This window comes from Ranitomeya imitator, chromosome 7 (assembly GCF_032444005.1).
Source record: "Ranitomeya imitator isolate aRanImi1 chromosome 7, aRanImi1.pri, whole genome shotgun sequence".
Taxonomy (NCBI): Eukaryota; Metazoa; Chordata; class Amphibia; order Anura; family Dendrobatidae; genus Ranitomeya; species Ranitomeya imitator.
Genome location: NC_091288.1, coordinates 143,300,110 through 143,321,122, shown reverse-complemented (window position 1 = coordinate 143,321,122; position 21,013 = coordinate 143,300,110). Strand labels below are relative to the sequence as shown.

Below are 21,013 nucleotides of genomic sequence, written 5' to 3'. Positions count from 1 at the left end.
AGTCTTCTTTTTTGTGAGATCTACGTATGTATTTATTAGTTTTTATGGTCCTCTAGTGTTTGTTTTTTCCAGCGCAGATATTCTCTTTCTCTTTTTTAGATTGATCAAAAGAACGTATCTGCACCGAAATGCTATCATTAAAAACATCATCTCGGCACGCAAAAAATAAGCCCTCAACCGACCCCAGATCACGAAAAATGGAGACGCTACGAGTATCGGAAAATGGCGCAATTTTTTTTTTTTTTTTTTTTTTTTTTTAGCAAAGTTTGGAATTTTTTTTCACCACTTAGATAAAAAATAACCTAGTCATGTTTGGTGTCTATGAACTCGTAATGACCTGGAGAATCATAATGGCAGGTCAGTTTTAGCATTTAGTGAACCTAGCAAAAAAGCCAAACAAAAAACAAGTGTGGGATTGCACTTTTTTTGCAATTTCACCGCACTTGGAATTTTTTTCCCGTTTTCTAGTACACGACATGCTAAAACCAATGATGTCGTTCAAAAGTACAACTCGTCCCGCAAAAAATAAGCCCTCACATGGCCAAATTGATGGAAAAATAAAAAAGTTATGGCTCTGGGAAGGAGGGGAGCGAAAAACGAACACGGAAAAACGAAAAATCCCCTGGTCATGAAGGGGTTAATGAGCTTGAAACAATGTTGGTTACCAACAATTTTGGAAAGGGGCCAACAATTTTGTCCTGCAGATTCTTGGGGTTTTGTGTAAAATTATGTCCAATTTGCCTTTTTTTTCTCAGCTTTTTTTTTTATTTGTCTTGTTCCAAGACACAAAGGAAATAAACATGTATATAACAACTGTGTAATTGCAGTAATTTTCGAAGAGAAATACTTCATTTTCTGGATAAATTTCAAGGGTGCCAACACTTTTGGCAATGACTGTAAATAAACAGTTGTGGTGTAAAGTTTTGACACTGACACAAATTTAGTTTTTTACAGTCTGGTGCTGGTGTTTTTAGATATTTTGATCACATGTTTCTATGGTTACTGTACAGTAATACCTTATATATTCGAGTATAAGCCGACCCAAGTATAAGCCGACCCCGCTAATTTTGCCACCAAAAACTGGGAAAACGTAATGACTCGAGTATAAGCCTAGCGTGGGAAATGAAGCAGCTACTGGTAAATGTCAAAAGTAAAAATAGGTAATAAAAGTAAAATTAATTGAGACATCAGTAGGTTAAGTGTTTTTGAATATCCATATTGAATCAGGAGCCCCATATAATGCTTCATAAAGTTTATGATGGGCTCCATAAGATGCTCCATATTAAAATATGCCCCATATAATCCTGCATGAAGGTTAATAATGGCCCCATAAGATGATCCATAGACACATTTGCCCAATATAATGCTGCACAAATGTTGATTATGGCCCCGTAAGATGCTCCATACAGACACTTGCACCATATAATGCTCCACAAACGGTAATTATGGCCCCATAAGATGCTCCATAGACACATTTACCCATATAATGCTCCACAAACGTTAATTATGGCCCCATAAAATGCTCCATTAAGATATTTGCCCCATATAGTGCTGCACAAACCTTGATTATGGCCCCATAAGATGCTCCATACAGACACTTGCCCCATATAACGCTCCACAAACATTAATTATGGCCCCATAAGATGCTCCATAAAGATATTTGCCCCATATAGTGCTGCACAAACGTTATGGCCCCATAAGATGCTCCCTACAGACACTTGCCCCATATAATGCTGCAGAAACATTATGGCCCCATAAGATACTCCATAAAGACATTTGCCTCATATAATTCTGCACAAACGTTAATTATGGCCCCATAAGATGCTCCATACAGACACTTGCCCCATATAGTGCTGCACAAACGTTATGGCCCCATAAGATGCTCCATACAGACACTTGCCCCATTTGCTGTTGCTGCGATAAAAACCGCTCCATCTTCAGCGTCTTCTGCACTGACGTTCAGGCAGAGGATGCGCAATAACCACATCATCGCGCCCTCTGACCTGAGCGTCACTGCAGAAGACGCTGAAGACGGAGTGGTGCCCGGAATGGGGAGCAGGTGAATATCGCGCAGCGCTCCCCTCCCCATTATACTCACCTGCTCCTGGCGCGGTGCAGTCCCTGTTTCCTCGGCACCGCAGCTTCTTCCTGTACTGAGCGGTCACCGTTACCGCTCATTACAGTAATGAATATGTGGCTTCACCCCTATGGGAGGTGGAGCCGCATATTCATTACTGTAATGAGCGGTACCATGTGACCGCTCAGGAAAGTAAGAAGCTGGGGTGCTGGGGAGCCAGGGACCTGCAGGGACCACGCCAGGAGCAAGTGAGTATAATGAGACAGCCCCCGCTCCCCCTCCCCTGCCGACCCCTGGGTATGAATTGAGTATAAGCCGAGAAGGGGACTTTCAGCCCAAAAAAATGGGATGAAAATCTCGGCATATACTCGAGTATATACGGTAAGTATTTCATGCGTTTTTACACTTTAATGTTAAATAGAACAGGGTTAGCCACAGATTAAATGTATGTATTGTAGTATATAGTACAAGTGATTAGGTGATTGGATTTTCAAGTCCCCTAAGAAAATTTAAATATAAAATGTAAAAAGTTTTAAAAATATTTAAAAAATTCCAAAAAATTATTTCACCCCACACATTCTTTTGACCAGTTACAAATAAAGAACTGAACATAATTACTATTATTAAAGAAATGAACATAATTACTATTGTTATTTCCAATAAAAGTTTTGGTGTATCAAAATCTAAAAATAATTTTTTTTAAATACCATATAAAGAGATCAAAGCGTCATATGAACCCCAAAATAGTATCAATGAAAACATCAGCTTGCCATTCTAAAAAACAAGCCCTCACATAGCTCCACTGATGGAAAACTGAGGGCAGTTTTTTATTGTTATTGTTTTTTTTTTTTTTACAAACTTCTGAATTTTTTCACCAATTACATAAAAAAATTGCTAGTTTGATATCACTGTACTTATACATACAGTATATATATATTTAGTTCTCAAAAGTTTACATACCCCAGCAGAATTTTTGCTTTGTTGGGAGAATATGAATAGTAACACCAAAACCTTTTCTCTACTCATGGTTAGTGGTTGGGTGAAGCCATTTATTGTCAAACTACTGTGTTTTCTCTTTTTAACTCATAATGACAACCTAAAACATCCAAATGACCCTGATCAAAAGTTCACATACCTTGGTGATTTTGGTCTGATGACATGCACATAAATTGACACAAATGAGTTTGAATGGCTACTAAAGGTAACATTCTCACCTGTGACCTGTTTGCTTGTAGTCAGTGTGTGCATAAAAGCCGAGTGAGTTTCTGGGATCCAGACAGACTCTTGCATCTTTCATCCAGCCACTGTCTTTTATAGATTGTGAGTCATGGGAAAAGCAAAAGAATTGTCAATGGATCTACAGAAAAAGGTAGTTGAACTGTATAAAACAGGAAAGGGATACAAAAAGATATCCAAGGAATTGATAATGGCAGTCAGCAGCGTTAAAACTGTGATTAACAAATGGAAAATCAGGGGCTATGTAAAAACAAAACTGCGGTCAGGTAGACCAAAAAAAATGTCGTCCACAACTGCCAAGAAAATTGTTCGGGATGCAAAGAAAAATCCACAAATAACATCAGCTGAAATACAGAACTTTCTGAAAACTAGCGGCGTGGTTATTTCAAGATGCACAATAAGGAGGCACTTGAAGAAAAATGGGCTTCATGGTCAAGTCGCCAGAAGAAAGCCATTACTGCACAAATGCCACAAAGTATCTTGCCTATAATACGCAAAACAACACAGAGACAAGCCTCAAAACCTCTGGAACAAGGTAATTTGGAGTGATTATACCAAAATTGAACTTTTGGCCACAACCACAAACATTTCATTTGGAGAGAGGTTAACAAGGCCTATCATGAAAGGAACACCATTCCTACTGTAAAGCATGGAGGTGGGTCGCTTATGTTTTGGGATGTGTGAGCTACAAAGGCACAGGAAACCTAGTCAACGTTGAAGGAAAAATGAATGCAGCACGTTATCAGCAAATATTGGAGGCAAATTTGCACTCATCAGCCCGGAAGCTGCGCATGGAACGTACTTGGATGTTCCAACATGACAACAGTCCAAAACACAAGGATAAGTCGACCTACAGCAGAGCAAAGTGAAGGTTCTGGAGTGGCCATCTCAGTCTACTGACCTCAATATCATTGAGCCACTTGGGGAGATCTCAAGCGCGCACTTCATGCTAGACAACCCAGGAATTTACAGGAACTGGAGGCTTTTTGCCAAGAAGAGTGGGCAGCTTTACCATCTGAGAAAATAAAGAACCTCATCCACAACTACCCCAAAAGACTTCAAGCTGTCATTGATGTTAGAGGGGGCAATACACAGTATTAAGAAATGGGGTATGTAAACTTTTGACCAGGGTCATTTGGCTGTTTTAGGTTGTCATTATGATTTAAAAAGAGAAAACACAGTAGTTTGACAATAAATGGCTTCACCGAACCACTAACCATGAGTGGAGAAACAGTTTTGGTGTTATCCTTCATATTCTCTAAAAAAAAAAAGGCAAAGAAAGCAAAGATTCTGCCAGGGTATGTAAACTTTTGAGCACAACTGTATATTGTATAGGGAATCAAGTTTTTCAGGTCATTTTGCCATACAATTAGTGATGAGCGAGTACACTCGGCGGGTTTTGTCACACTCACGCCCTGACTGGTGGGCATGAGCCAGGGGGTTTGTGGCCCCACTGTGCCACGAACCAAACCATCCTGGAAGGGGCGTGACTATGACAGCTGCCTTGGTCTTCTCTGGAGCCTCTGATGGTGAGGTCAGACTTGTGCGGCAGGCAGCTGCCAGGTGCTACTCCAGGGTGGTGTCTGGATGTGGCTGCTGATCCCACTTGGAGAACAGGAACACTGGGACAGGGGCCGGCATCAGGCAGGACAAGCAGATGAGCACAGCTGAAGCTCAGATGAGTAGGCTGGCACGGCTGAGACACAGGGCTGGCAGAGACACAGGACTGGCAGGAATGGCAGAGACACAGGGCTGGCAGGAACGGCAGAGACACAGGGCTGGCAGGAACGGCAGAGACACAGGGCAGGCAGGCACGGCAGAAACACAGGGCAGGCAGAAACGGCAGAGACACAGGGCAGACAGGCACAGCAGAGACACAGGGCAGACAGGCACAGCTGAGACACAGGACAAGCAGGCACGGCTGAGACACAGTCCAGGTTGGTGTGGTGTATGAAGGAACAGGTAGGGACCTGTTCACACAAGAGGTGCAGGTAAGGAAACAAGCAGGAAGGAATGAAGTATGAAGGAACAGGTTGGGACCTGTTCACACAGGGGGTGAACCGCAAGGTATGTGGAGAGGAGCTGCAGCAAGAGATTCTGCAGCAGCAAGAGCAGAGCAGAGTGAAACCGCAAGGTATGCAGAGAGGAGCTGCAGCAAGAGATTCTGCAGCAGAAGAGTGGAACGGAGCAGAATTGCAGGAGTGCAGTGGTAGAAAAGTGGTTCAAAGTGAACACAAGTAAGGACAAAGTAGGGAAAGAAGTACAGACAAGGAGACAGTGGTAGGACAGAGTTCAGACAAGGTAATGGAATGAGACAAGGTACTGGAACAAAGACACAGGGACCAGGATATTCAGCCTCCTAGAGAGCACACAGACAGGTACGAGGCAAAGCAAGGAGAACAGCCATCAGAGAAGGCAAGACACAGAGCAAGGCCTGGCAGCTCAGAAGCAAAACACTAACTGAGTTAACACATTGCACAGGCCCAGTCCACAGGGAGGAGCTGCCCTAAATACTAGAGGCCTCTTGATAATTGGTCAGGGACACATTAGACAGGTGCGCCCTGATTCCGTAAGAACCAGAGAGTTCTAGCGCCGCTCCCCTATGCACACTGCCATGAAGCATGCAGAGAGCAGGCAGATAGCAAGAAGAACAGAACATGAAGCTGGCAACAGACAGAACACATGACATGGAGCAGTGAGTAAGATGGTGTGTGAGAGATGAGAGGCCATGCCATGATGCCAGCAGAGATGTTTCAGGTTTTCCCTAGCACGATCGGGTGACCTCCGAGCATTTGTTAGTATTCGGAGGTTTAGTTTTCATCGCCTCACCTGAATGATTTACAGCTACTACCCAGCCTATGTACATGTGGGGTACCAAACTACCCATATAAAATATCAAATATTTATTAGTTATCAATAAGATAGTAAATACCAAATACACAAATATATTAAAAAGGATTATTCGGACAAACTAATTTTATAGTGAAGGACACAAACACAAAAAGTCTGACACAATTGCATATATGTAAACAGGACTGGGAATTCAGTGACCGTAATGTATATATTGCAACACTGTCACAGCACAATGGGTATATTTAGGGTTAATTAGAAACACATTATCACCATAGCTATGGCCCTATATAAATACCCAGATCTTAAACAATATGCATCAAATACAGAAAATAATGTCTCACCCAGATATGTTCGTGCAATTTGTCAGACTACTCAGCCCCAACGCGCGTTTCGCTTGGGCTTCCTCAGGGGGCTGTGCATACACTTGTGTGTCTTAGTCTTTATATATACCCAGCACACCTATTCCCAATGTGGGCATAATGATCGGCGCATGTGAATGAAGTGCGCAGGGCCGGATGTAACATCACCCCCAGGTCTCCAATATGATGCATGAAGACAGAGGCAAAACCATAGCAACCCCAGTCAACACGCACCGCACTACAGACGCCGGAAGCGATGCTCCAGCCCACACACGTCACAGACATGCGCACATGTCCCACATAGAACACCCGGTGCCATGACAACACATACCCTCTGACGCGGCAGCCGGAACTGCCGCACCTCCCGGATCCCTGCCCTAACGCGTCGGAGGACCCGGCGGTCAGCAAGGTGATCTGAGCCACAACGCGCCCAGGCGAGGAAACCGAAAGCCGTGCCATAAACCACGCCCCAGGGAGGCATGCAACTACATAAGGCAATATTAAACTTGGACAACTACCCTAAATATAATACTTTAAAGTGATAAGGTGACTCACAATTCATTTATATATAAATAACATGCAAAAGGCATATATGAGTGACAGTGCAACAATATAACAGTGCCAAATCAAAATTCAATAGTGCTATATGAATTATATATACATATAGATAAAGATTAGTATAAAATACACGCAAAGTGACAATAGTGTTTATTAATCAAAAAATAATACAATAATACAAATAATTTAATTTCATTTTGGTCCAATGTAGCGTAGAATTCCTTATATAGCTTGAATCCATTATTCCCATGTAGGGCCACAGGCTGCATATAACTTCACATATGGAAAGCCAGGTTAATTCAATCAGGGTACCATGTTCAGTGCAATTTAAAATGTTTATAAAACTAGATAAAAAAGAAAGATTAAAAGTTAAAACACAAACACATAAGACTAAAAAAAACAAATCCATATTAAAGGTATGAAGCAAAACTCAGTTGCTCGTTTAAACCATCAGAGAGACCGTTGTTCCAAGAGTTGCTATCCACTTACACTCTCGCGTTTATAGTCTCCCCCTCTGATCCCTAACTGAATCCTATCAATCCCAAATATTTTTAATTCTTTTGGGTAATTATGCTTTTCCTTGAAGTGTCTACATAGGGTTTCTAAGGTACTCGCATCATCCACATTGTTAGGCTACGATCACATTTGCAAAAAAACATATATATATATATATATATATATATATATATATATATATATATATATATATATATATATATATATATATATATACACACACAAAGGTATTTATAGGTATGCGCTGGAAAAAATAGCGGAAAGAGATGGCAAGAGTTGAGAATATCCTTTAAAAGCAAAGTAACCCTTTGTAAAATATCCCGATATTAAAGTCTAGTATCCAAAACACAGCGGGTATAGTCGCGGTGTATTCACTTCAAAGAGCAAAGAAAGTTATGGAGGCACTTAGACTTCCAGCCAGCAACGGAAGTAGGAAAACTTTCTAAGACGTTAATCCTGTTCCAAAGGCTTTCCGGTGGATAGGAGTGATGTAAGCGGGTGGCTGCCCCGGCCGGCGGCAAGCCACCACCAACTGACCTCCGGGTGGAGACTGGATCCTGCAGAGTCGACGCCGTGTGTGATGGCGGCGGTGAATACAAACGGTGCGCAGGACCTGAGTGACGTAATCCGTCACGTGACCGTAACCCCCGGGGAGTGAGTACGAAGTGCAGCTAGGACCAAACAACTGACGCGTTTCGAAGACGCCTGTCTCCTTCCTCAGGGTTGATCCCTGCCTCGTACTCATCGTCCTTATATAGCTGCTTGTACGGTAAACTAATCTATTGAAAGCCAAAAAGTTCAACGCCCATATTCAGTCCTCTAGGTGCGATAGTGTCCAGGAGAAAAATCCATTTTGTCTCTGCATGTGACATTGCCTTAATAAAATCTCCACCTCTCCAATGGCGGTGTACCACCGCTATGCCAGTTATTTTCATCCCTTGTACTATCCCGCCATGGTATTCTATAAAGTGTTGAGAGAGTGGGTGACCCATGAATTTATTTTTAATATTACAGATGTGCTCGCTCATCCTTATTTTTAAGGGTCGTTTCGTTCTTCCCACATAGAATTTACCGCATGGACATTCTATAGTGTAAATCACCCCTGTTGTAGAACATGTAATACAGTCCCTAATTTGAATTGTCCTATCTCCTTTTTTAACCCTGCTGTTCTGTTGGTCAAAAATGACCGACTTTGAACTTCAATATTCTTTAAAATATTCAAGATGCGGCTCTGAAACCCGTGGCCGACCGACCCATCCTCATTTAAGTCAATCAACCACAAGTTTCAGAACCGCATCTTGAACACCCCAAAAAATACCAAAGTTCAAAATAGGTCTCCCCAGACCGAACAGAACAGCAGGGTTAATACACATGCATTTCTGTGTTGTTGTTTGTTTGCATACATTACATTTGCGGCATGGAAAAAACCCTCTCAGTTTAGTGTGTGTGAGAGAAGACTGTACAAGGGAAGATTTATTCTGGACCGTAGGGGCAATCATATTTCCTAAATTTTGACCTTTTTTATATACAAAACGTGGCTGGTTACTGATGTTATCTCCCAATATTTTATCATTCTTTAAAATGTGCCAATGTCTACTGACTATTTTGCGGAAAAAATTTGAGTTTGAGTTATACTTAGTAATAATAGGGATGGATTCAAGAATTGCTTTAGATTTTGGAATTGGATTGATAAGTTCCTGTCTAGGTTTACTAACGGCCATTTCTTTTGATTTTTCTAGCATCTTTACGTTATACCCTTTTTCCAGGAATTTTTTAGTCAGTGTTTGTGATTCTACCTCAAAATTCTGGGGCCTAGAGCAATTACGGTGAATCCTAGTAAACTGACTGCCTGGAATGTTAAGCAACCAGCCAGGGAGGTGGCAGCTGTCCAAAGGAATATAGCTGTTAATGTCAGTCGGTTTAATAAAAGTACATGTATGGATTTGCAAGTCTTCAATAAAAATCCTCAAATCTAAAAAATTAATTTCCGTGGTACTGGTGGTGGATGTAAAATTTAAAAAATACTGATTTTTATTTATGTCCGTTAAAAATTGTTTGAGGGTATCCCATCCACCAGATCAAATAAAAACAATATCGTCTATAAAACGCCACCATAGGACCAGGTTCGCGAGCAGGCCACCCTCTGGGTAGATAAATTGTTCCTCCCAGCTACCCACATAGAGGTTGGCATAACTGGGCGCGAACCTGGTCCCCATGGCGGTACCCCACTGCTGGGAGTAGTAGTCATCCTTGTATAAAAAATAGTTATGGGTTAAAATGAACTGCATTAGTTCGCCTAAAAATTCAGTTTGTTCTGGAGGAACTTTAGAAAGTTTATTTAAAAAATATTTTGCAGCCTCGCATCTTTTCTTGTGGTCAATGACCGTGTATAATGAGGTTATGTCGAGGGTGCCCACTATGTACCCCTCGCGCCATTCTACTTTTTGAAGGAGTGACAGGATATGTGTACTATCCTTCAAATGTGATGGGAGGAGTAGGACAATAGACTGTAAGTGAGAATCTACCAACTTGGACATGTTGGCCGTTAGGCATTGAATACCGGATACAATTGGTCTACCGGGTGGATTGGTGGTGTCATTGTGAATTTTTGGGAGGTAATAGAACACCGCCAGTCGAAGGGGACCGGAATTCATAAACTCAAACTCTTGTTTGTCAATAAAACCCAAGTCCAAGCCCCTTCTTGTTAGGATTCTCATCTCCTTAGTATAATCTTTAGTGGGATTTCCATTTAGTTTTTGATAGGTTCGTCTCCGAAACGCGTCGGTTGTTTGGTCCTTGCTGCACTTCGTACTCACTCCCCGAGGGTTACGGTCACGTGACGGATTACGTCACTCAGGTCCTGCGCACCGTTTGTATTCACCGCCGCTATCACACGCGGCGTCAGCTCTGCAGGATCCAGTCTCCACCCAGAGGTCAGTTGGTGGTGGCTTGCTGCCGGCCGGGGCAGCCACCCGCTTACATCACTCCTATCCACCGGAAAGCCTTTGGAACAGGATTAACATCTTAGACTTCCAGCCAGCAACGGAGGTAGGAAAACCTTCTAAGTGCCTCCATAACTTTCTTTGCTCTTTGAAGTGAATACACCGCGACTATACCCGCGGTGTTTTGGATATTAGACTTTAATATCGGGATATTTTACAAAGGGTTACTTTGCTTTTAAAGGATATTCTCAACTCTTGCCATCTCTTTCCGCTATTTTTTCCAGCGCATACCTATATACAGTATACCTTTGTGTTTGTGTGTGTGTGTATATATATATATATATATATATATATATATATATATATATGTTTTTTTGCAAATGTGAACGTAGCCTAACAATGTGGATGATGTGAGTACCTTAGAAACCCTACGTAGACACTTTAAGGAAAAGCATAATTACCCAAAAGAATTAAAAATATTTGGGATTGATAGGATTCAGTTAGGGATCAGAGGGGGAGACTATAAACGCGAGAGTGTAAGTGGATAGCAACTCTTGGAACAACGGTCTCTCTGATGGTTTAAACGAGCAACTGAGTTTTGCTTCATACCTTTAATATGGATTTGTTTTTTTTAGTCTTATGTGTTTGTGTTTTAACTTTTAATCTTTCTTTTTTATCTAGTTTTATAAACATTTTAAATTGCACTGAACATGTTACCCTGATTGAATTAACCTGGCTTTCCATATGTGAAGTTATATGCAGCATGTGGCCCTACATGGGAATAATGGATTCAAGCCATATAAGGAATTCTACGCTACATTGGACCAAAATGAAATTAAATTATTTGTATTATTGTATTATTTTTTGATTAATAAACACTATTGTCACTTTGCGTGTATTTTATACTAATCTTTATATGTATATATAATTCATACAGCACTATTGAATTTTGACTTGCACTGTTATATTGTTGCACTGTCACTCATATATGCCTTTTGCATGTTATTTATATATAAATGAATTATGAATCACCTTATCACTTTAAAGTATTATATTTAGGGTAGTTGTCCAAGTTTAATATTGCCTTATGTAGTTGCATGCCTCCCTGGGGCGTGGTTTATGGCACGGCTTTCGGTTTCCTCGCCTGGGCGCGTTGTGGCTCAGATCACCTTGCTGACCGCCGGGTCCTCCGACGCGTTAGGGCGGGGATCCGGGAGGTGCGGCAGTTCTGGCTGCCGCGTCAGAGGGTATGTGTTGTCATGGCGCCGGGTGTTCTATGTGGGACATGTGCGCATGTCTGTGACATGTGTGGGCTGGAGCATCGCTTCCGGCGTCCGTAGTGCAGTGCGTGTTGACTGGGGTTGCTATGGTTTTGCCTCTGTCTTCATGCATCATATTGGAGACCTGGGGGTGATGTTACAACCGGCCCTGCGCACTTCATTCACATGCACCGATCATTATGCCCACATTGGGAATAGGTGTGCTGGGTATATATAAAGACTAAGACACACAAGTGTATGCACAGCCCACGCGAAACGCACGTTGGGGCTGCGTAGTCTGACAAATTGCACGAACATATCTGGGTGAGACATTTTCTGTATTTGATGCATATTGTTTAAGATCTGGGTATTTATATAGGGCCATAGCTATGGTGATAATGTGTTTCTAATTAACCCTAAATATACCCATTGTGCTGTGACAGTGTTGCAATATATACATTACGGTCACTGAATTCCCGGTCCTGTTTACATATATGTAATTGTGTCAGACTTTTTTCATTTGTGTCCTTCACTATATAGTTTGTCCGTATAATCCTTTTTAATATATTTGTGTATATGGTATTTACTATCTTATTGAGAACTAATAAATATTTGATATATTTTATATGGGTAGTTTTTTAATCCTTTTTCTTTGTTTATAATCATATTTGGAGTATGTTTCATTCATGCCTGTTTGTAACAGCGCTGGTTTTTATTAATTTTATTCTGGGCGTTCTAATTTAAGTACATGTGGGTGTTGCCTGGTTGATAGGGAATCCCCACATGTAATCAAGCTGGCTAGTAGCTGTAAATCATTCAGCTGTGGTGATGAAAACTAAATCTCCGAACACTAACAGATACTCGGAGGTCACTCGAGCGTGCTCGGGAAAACCAGAGCAACAAGTACACTCGCTCATCACTACATACAATAGAAGCTGTAAATACAAAACAAAAGCAACATCAGAATTGCATATCTTTCACTTTTTCACCCCACTTGGATTTTTTCCCATTTTTCAGTACATTATATGGTAAAATGAATGCAGTCTCGCAAAAATCAAGCCCTCATGTAGCTATGTTGACAAAAAATTTTGGCTCAGTGATTAGCGTGCTGGGGTCCTGGGTTAGAATCCCACTAACAACAACATCTGCAAGGAAATGTTCTCCCCATGTTTACGTGGGTTTCCTCTGGGTTCTCTGGTTCCTTTCTACGTTCTAAAGACACACTGATAGGGAATTTAGATTGTAAGCCCCATTGGGGACAGCGATTATAATATTTGTAGAGCGCGGCAGAACATGATGGCGCTATTTAAGCAAGACATAATAAATATTGACTGAGCACCACATGCAAAAATACACACACTTAATCGCCTTGAGATTATTAATGGTTTTATGAGGAATGTTCTGCCATGGTAAACGCACTTGAGAATGTACATTATCAAGATCTGTTGCTGGCAGCTCCCATTTCAATTGTCAACCAATGATGTCCCAGATTTGCTCGATGGGAGACAAACCTGGAGATCCTGCAGGCCATGGTGGCACATTTAGGCCATGCAAGCTGCTCATAGTAGGATGAGCAACATGCATCTTGACATTGTCATGTCGGAAAACTGCACCTGGGACATTTTGGAGAAATGGCTGTACCACTGGTTCCATGATTAATCCACTTCCTATCGCAAGTGAAATTGGACATCACATAACAAGCCTAAGGCCACATACACGCGTTGAGTATTTGGTGAGATTTTTATCTCAGTATTTATAAGCCAAAACCAGGAGTGGGTAAAAAATGCAGAAGTGGTGACGTGTTTCTATCATACTTTTTCTCTGATTGTTCTCCGGGCTTACATCTAACGAGGAACTGGTGGCAGTCCTACTGGGCTGGCAAGGCTTTGTTTCACTGGTGCCAGTGAAAGGGGTCTCTCAGTCGGTCATTGTTGCGAGGAAGTGTTGTGCCTCGCCAGTGGCTGCGTGTGCCACCCTCTCTCACACCCGTGCCTCACTGTGCTTGTGTAGAAAGGGGGTCTGTGTAAAACTTTGCCAAGCTGACCTTCTATAATCGCCAAGGGGAGCGGAATGTCACATTGATGAAAGTGGGGAGACTGTACTGACCCCTTGACGTATTAGCGACGTCATGTGGGGCTGCCAGGTGTGGTCCTTCACATATTGGTGGCAGTGTTGGGATATGTGTGATCTCTCCATTGTTATCCTTCACAGAGATATCTATACAGAGCAGATACGGCTTCTTGTGGTAGCTGAGGAGCCCATGGTCCTGTGAAATTTTTGGTCCTATTGGAAAAGAGTAAGATGGTACACAGACAGCTACCAACATAACTTAGTGCTTGCAAGTAAGCAAGAAATGGGATATGTATTTCTGAGCGTCTTTCCCTGAGTCTGAAGTGAGTGAATTGCTCTTGACGTTCGGCCAGCAAAATTACCAATTGAGCGAAGGCCTTGATTGTACCAAATGTGAGAGACTGTATGAATCCTATAACTAGTGTGGCCATGTGCATCCAGCATGGCAGAACAACCATTAATAATCTCAATGATAGGAGCCAAGGTGTGTAGAAGTGTGTATTTCTGCTCGTGGCACTCATACTCGATACTTAATAAACAACCGAGATAATTGAAAATGCCCATAATTCCACGACGTTACCTTCTTGATGTCTTCTTTCAATGTTTTATATTTACATTTATTGATTTCTATCTCCCTTGGTGCCTGAATAAATATTGTATGTATGTCAGACACAGCACCTCTTGTCTCCTGTGTATACACTAATGGCTCCTTTAACATAAAAAAGGGATAGTTTACCTTAAGCATTTCCTACCTTTACTCTTTCTCTTGTGAAGGCATTGCATTGTGTATAATTTGTCCATGTCCTGTTACTGTCTGGATGCCTGAACCAGTATCCACTTGTATCGCAATGCTTTGTAACTTTCTCTTTAAAGTAGGAAAAAAAAATCAATTAGTCACAAATTAGTATAAAAAACCCATTAGAAAAAAATATTGTTCCTTCCTATCCTTGTGAATCTAAAACTTGATTCTCTATGATTCAGGGCAGGTAACATTTCACCATAGTGAAGTGCATGTCTGCTAATACATACCAACAAGGTCTCTAATGTCTCATAAGAGCAATAAATGCTAGAAATATAGGGTCCATAAGAAAAAGAGGTCTGGCAATGAAATGCTCGTGTTGCTTTCCCTCAAACCAATGGGTGAAATTATAGATTTATATTTTCTTCCACCCACTATGAGGCGGATCTCAAAGCATATAGATGTACAATATACCTTTTAAAGGGAATCTGTTAGTAGGTTTTTCTATGTAATCTGAGGACAGCATGAGGTCGGGGTGAAAATACAGATTTCAGAGATGTATCACTTACCAGTCTGTGTGATGTTTGCTTACAATGAAGGTTTTATCAGTAGGTGATTATCGCTGCTGGGACTGGGTCTCACGGGACTGCTAGCCCAACCAAGCCCCCTCCTGTGCATAGACAATGCACATACAGGCATTGGGCCACGGCAGCTTTCTGAGCTCTGCTACATCTAAGAACTCTGATTATGTCACAACTGCTGCACCCAGTAATCCTGCTGCACCCAGTAAGGCTGGTTTCACATTTGCGTTTAAAAACGCAGCGTTTTAAACGCAAACGCATTTGGTGAAAAAACACATGTAAACGCGTTTAAACGCTGCGTTTTTAGACGCATGCGTTTTTGCATGTTTTAATACAAACGTGGCGTTTTGACGCGTTTACATGCGTTTTTACCTGCTTTTGCGTTTTTTAAACGCATGATGAGAAGTGTGCGACAGCTGCCAATCATCAAAATCAACAAGAAAACCCACTATAAACAGAAATAGCTAGGGTTAGGATCCCTAGTAACCCTAGGGATCCTAACCCTAACCCTAGGGATCCTAACCCTAAGGGATCCTAACCCTAACCCTAAGGGATCCTAACCCTAAGGGTTAGGGTTAGGATCCCTTAGGGTTAGGGTTGGGGGTTGGCTTATCAGTGTGTATTCTTGTGTTTTTCTATTAAAACGCATGCAAACGCATGTGCTTAAAAACGCATGCGTTTACATAGACAGCAATACGTTTTTTTGCCCCCAGAAAACGCATGCGTTTTTTTGCGGCAAAAAAATGGCGCTAGAAATTACCACATGTTGCATTTCTGCATGCATCATCAAAACGCGGCAAAACGCATGCGTTTTTAATGTTAAGTATAGGGAAAAAAAACGCATGCGTTTTTAATGTTAAGTATAGGAAAAAAACGCATGCGTTTTTTTGCGCTAAAATGCAGCGGCAAAAAACGCAAATGTGAAACCAGCCTCAGTGATACATTGTTGAAATCAGGGTCTGATTTCCTACATTATGCTGCTCTCACATGATGTAGCAAAAACCTGCTGACAGATTCCATTTAACTCAGTCTGGTGGGGGAATACAGTTCTAGTTCCTTTCACCTTATTTTTACAATAGTGATCTATGATTTCAGTGTATATGACTGTCTGCGTGGCACGAGTTGTGCCTTATATATTTGTTATACAGTATGTGGACAATTGCAAAAAATGTATATATGTGTATATATATATATATATATATATATATATATATATATATATATATATATATATATATATTTATTATTTTTTTTTTTTTAATTCAAAATCCATTTTTTTCTTAAATACACACAAATGCATGCAACACGCTGACAGATTATTTTAATATCATCTGCAACATACCTGGGATATTGAGACCAAAATACTTATTACCTAGAACTTACCAGAAGGATCAAAGTCCTGAAAATAATCAGGGCAGTGCTGCTCAGATACGTCTCCTGCTACTGCATCCCCCCAACATAACCAACCATCCCATGTCCTGTTACAAATCCGACCTAAGCAGAAGAAGAAAAGGCAGCAAGTAAAGCTACAACGTTACACAGTATGCATTATGTTACATAGTGAGGAGAATGACAAGAACACAAGGAAATAAAATAAAGAACTAATTTGTTGTAGAAGGGGGAATGAGGTTTAGAAGTCAGTGCTCACAATCTCCTTCTCTTACTAAGGGAATCAAGGTCATAGGCAACTTAGTGAGCACCTGAAAATATGAGACAAATTGCACTGCCGTTCGTGAGCAACCAAATAGAACTGCGCATGTCCTGAAGCAACAAAAGAGCCTGATCTTGGGCTCCTCAGGTGACACCAGACGTCTTCTATAATTCCAGACATGCGCCGTGTGCTTCTGAATTCGGGACGTGAACACATCACACGGACATCAGAGGTGCAATGACACAAGGGAAAGAAAGTCGCGTGCATGTGCGAGTTTTGAAGACACCAGCTCTTGCAAGTACAGTTGAAGCTAGAAGTTTCCATACACTATATAAAAAGACACATCTGCATGTTTTTCTCAATATCTGACATGAAATCAGAATAAACCTTTCCTGTTTTAGGTACATTAGGATTACCATAATTATTAATATTTGCCAAATGCCAGAATAATGAGAGAATCTTTTAAGGTATTTTTATTACTTACTGCAAAGTCAAAAGTTTACATACACTAAGATTACTATGCCTTTAAACAATTCTGGACTGTCCATATGATAATGTCATGTGTTTGGAAGCTTCTGAGCTAATTAAAGACACATCTGTGGAGGTATTTTAATGCGCACCTGAAACACACTGCTTCTTTGCGTAGCATCATGGAAGATGCTTTGGTCCGACGTGCATATCAACCCAAGGATAAAAGCAAAAGACCTTGTGAAGATGATAGTGGAAGCTGGTAGATTGTATCAATATCCACAGTGAAACGAGTACAGTATCAACATCGGCTGAAAGGCCACTCTGCCAGGAGGAAGCCATTACTCCAAAATAAACATAAAAAGCCAAATTAATGTTTGCAAATGCACACAGGAACAAATAGCTTAATTTTTGTAGACATGTCCTGTGGTCTGATGAAACTAAAATTGAACTTTTGGGCATAATGACCATCATTACATTTGGAGGAAAAAGGGAGATTCTTGGAAGCCTGAGGTCCAATTTCAACTGTGAAACACGGGGGTGGCAGCATTATGTTGTGGGGTTGTTTTGCTGCAGGAGGGACTGGTGCACTTCACAAAATAGATGGCAACATGAGAAAAGAAGATTACGTGGCAATACTGAAGCAACATCTCAAGATATCAGCCCGAAAGTTAAAGCTTGGTCAGAAATGGGTGTTCCATTTGGAGAATGACACAAAGCATACTGCCAAAATGGTAAAATAGTGGCCTAAGGATAACAAAGTCAACGTTTTGGAGTGGCCATCACAAAGCCCTGATCTCAGTCCTATTGAAAATGTATGGGCAAAGCTGAAAAGGCCGATTCAAACAAGGCGACCTACAAACCTGGATCAGCTACACCAGTTTTGTCAGGAGGAATGGGCCCAAATTCCGACCAACTATTTGGAGAAGCTTGCGGAAGGATATCCCAAATGTTGCAATTTTTTTGCAATTTCACAGCACTTAGAATTTTTTTCCCATTTTCCAGTACAAAATATGGTAAAAGCAATGGTGTTGTTCAAAAGTACAACTTGATCCGCAAAAAACAAGCCATCACATGGCCATATTGATGAAAAAGTAAAGTTATGGCAATGGGAAGAAAGAGAGCAAAAAATTGAAAAGCAAAAACAGAAATACCCTTGGTCCTTAAGGGGTTAAAACAAGAGTGGTATCAACTGAGTGGTGGGGCAGTGGATTATCTGGGATCTGACAACTTGCAGAGAGAATCGGTGGAGTCACTGGGGACACACATGATGATGGATACCAAGGAAGACACTCTGGAGCAGAACCACGAGGACGCTAGAGGTCACCAGGACCAGATCCATCTGACTATCCAAAAGCACAATACCAAACTAAACCACCTCATCCACTGACCTTAGAGTACAGTACTGCTTCCTCTACTTCATGATGCATTGGAAATGTTAATATTTTAGTATTGCTTTTATTGAATAAAACATGTCAAGATTAATTGAAAAAGTTACCTTCCTTTGTGTGCATTGGCTCTTGCATTATTTTTTGATAGCACTCAAACTGGGCTGTCATTATCTTGTTCCTTGTAACACCAGCTACTTCATAAGGTTGCTCTGCTGCTTCTGGAGTTTCCGCTACCGGTTCATTCACTGTATGAGTCTAGGGAAAATAGAAGATTTAGACAGATATCTATAGTAAATATACAGTCATGGCCAAAATTTTTGAGAATGACACCAAAATTATATTTTCACATGATCTGCCACCCTCTGGTTTTTATTAGTGTTTGTCTGATGTTTATATCACATACAGAAATATAATTGCAATCATATTATGAGTACCAATAGGTTATATTGACAGTTAGAATGAGTTAATGCAGCAAGTCAATATTTGCAGTGTTGACCCTTCTTCAAGACCTCTGCAATTCTCCCTGGCATGCTCTCAATCAACTTCTGGACCAAATCCTGACTGATAGCAGTCCATTCTTGCATAATCAATGCTTGCATTTTGCCAGAATTTGTTGGTTTTTGTTTGTCCACCCGTCTCTTGATGATTGACCACAAGTTCTCAATGGGATGAAGATCTGGGGAGTTTCCAGGCCATGGACCCAAAATCTCTGTTTTGTTCCATGAGCAATTTAGTTATCACCTTTGCTTTATGGCAAGGTGCTCCATAATGCTGGAAAAGGCATTGTTGGGCGCCAAACTGCTCTTGGACGGTTGGGAGAAGTTGCTCTTGGAGGACATTCTGGTACCATTCTTTATTCATGGCTGTGTTTTTAGGCAAGACTGTGAGTGAGCCGATTCCCTTGGCTGAGAACATAGTAACATAGTTAGTAAGGCCGAAAAAAGACATTTGTCCATCCAGTTCAGCCTATATTCCATCATAATAAATCCCAAGATCTACGTCCTTCTACAGAACCTAATTGTATGATACAATATTGTTCTGCTCCAGGAAGACATCCAGGCCTCTCTTGAACCCCTCGACTGAGTTCGCCATCACCACCTCCTCAGGCAAGCAATTCCAGATTCTCACTGCCCTAACAGTAAAGAATCCTCTTCTATGTTGGTGGAAAAACCTTCTCTCCTCCAGACGCAAAGAATGCCCCCTTGTGCCCGTCACCTTCCTTGGTATAAACAGATCCTCAGCGAGATATTTGTATTGTCCCCTTATATACTTATACATGGTTATTAGATCGCCCCTCAGTCGTCTTTTTTCTAGACTAAATAATCCTAATTTCGCTAATCTATCTGGGTATTGTAGTTCTCCCATCCCCTTTATTAATTTTGTTGCCCTCCTTTGTACTCTCTCTAGTTCCATTATATCCTTCCTGAGCACCGGTGCCCAAAACTGGACACAGTACTCCATGTGCGGTCTAACTAGGGATTTGTACAGAGGCAGTATAATGCTCTCATCATGTGTATCCAGACCTCTTTTAATGCACCCCATGATCCTGTTTGCCTTGGCAGCTGCTGCCTGGCACTGGCTGCTCCAGGTAAGTTTATCATTAACTAGGATCCCCAAGTCCTTCTCCCTGTCAGATTTAGCCAGTGGTTTCCCATTCAGTGTGTAATGGTGACATTGATTCCTTCTTCCCATGTGTATAACCTTACATTTATCATTGTTAAACCTCATCTGCCACCTTTCAGCCCAAGTTTCCAACTTATCCAGATCCATCTGTAGCAGAATACTATCTTCTCTTGTATTAACTGCTTTACATAGTTTTGTATCATCTGCAAATATCGATATTTTACTGTGTAAACCTTCTACCAGATCATTAATGAATATGTTGAAGAGAACAGGTCCCAATACTGACCCCTGCGGTACCCCACTGGTCACAGCGACCCAGTTAGAGACTATACCATTTATAACCACCCTCTGCTTTCTATCACTAAGCCAGTTACTAACCCATTTACACACAATTTCCCCCAGACCAAGCATTCTCATTTTGTGTACCAACCTCTTGTGCGGCACGGTATCAAACGCTTTGGAAAAATCGAGATATACCACGTCCAATGACTCACCGTGGTCCAGCCTATAGCTTACCTCTTCATAAAAACTGATTAGATTGGTTTGACAGGAGCGATTTCTCATAAACCCATGCTGATATGGAGTTAAACAGTTATTCTCATTGAGATAATCCAGAATAACATCCCTCAGAAACCCTTCAAATATTTTACCAACAATAGAGGTTAGACTTACTGGCCTATAATTTCCAGG

General features: G+C 41.2%; 1 protein-coding gene across 2 annotated transcripts in view; it reads right to left on the bottom strand.

Moving 5' to 3' along the window:
• CALCRL (calcitonin receptor like receptor) overlaps positions 1-21,013 on the bottom strand; it is a 163,743-nt gene that overhangs the window by 52,188 nt on the left and 90,542 nt on the right. For both annotated transcript variants that reach the window (XM_069733875.1, XM_069733876.1), the window contains 3 exons: positions 18,808-18,955; positions 16,574-16,684; positions 14,623-14,735 (listed from right to left, as the gene is read on the bottom strand). In XM_069733875.1, coding sequence (XP_069589976.1) covers positions 14,623-14,735; positions 16,574-16,684; positions 18,808-18,955 — 372 coding nt within the window. The remainder of the gene's footprint in view (positions 1-14,622; positions 14,736-16,573; positions 16,685-18,807; positions 18,956-21,013) is intronic.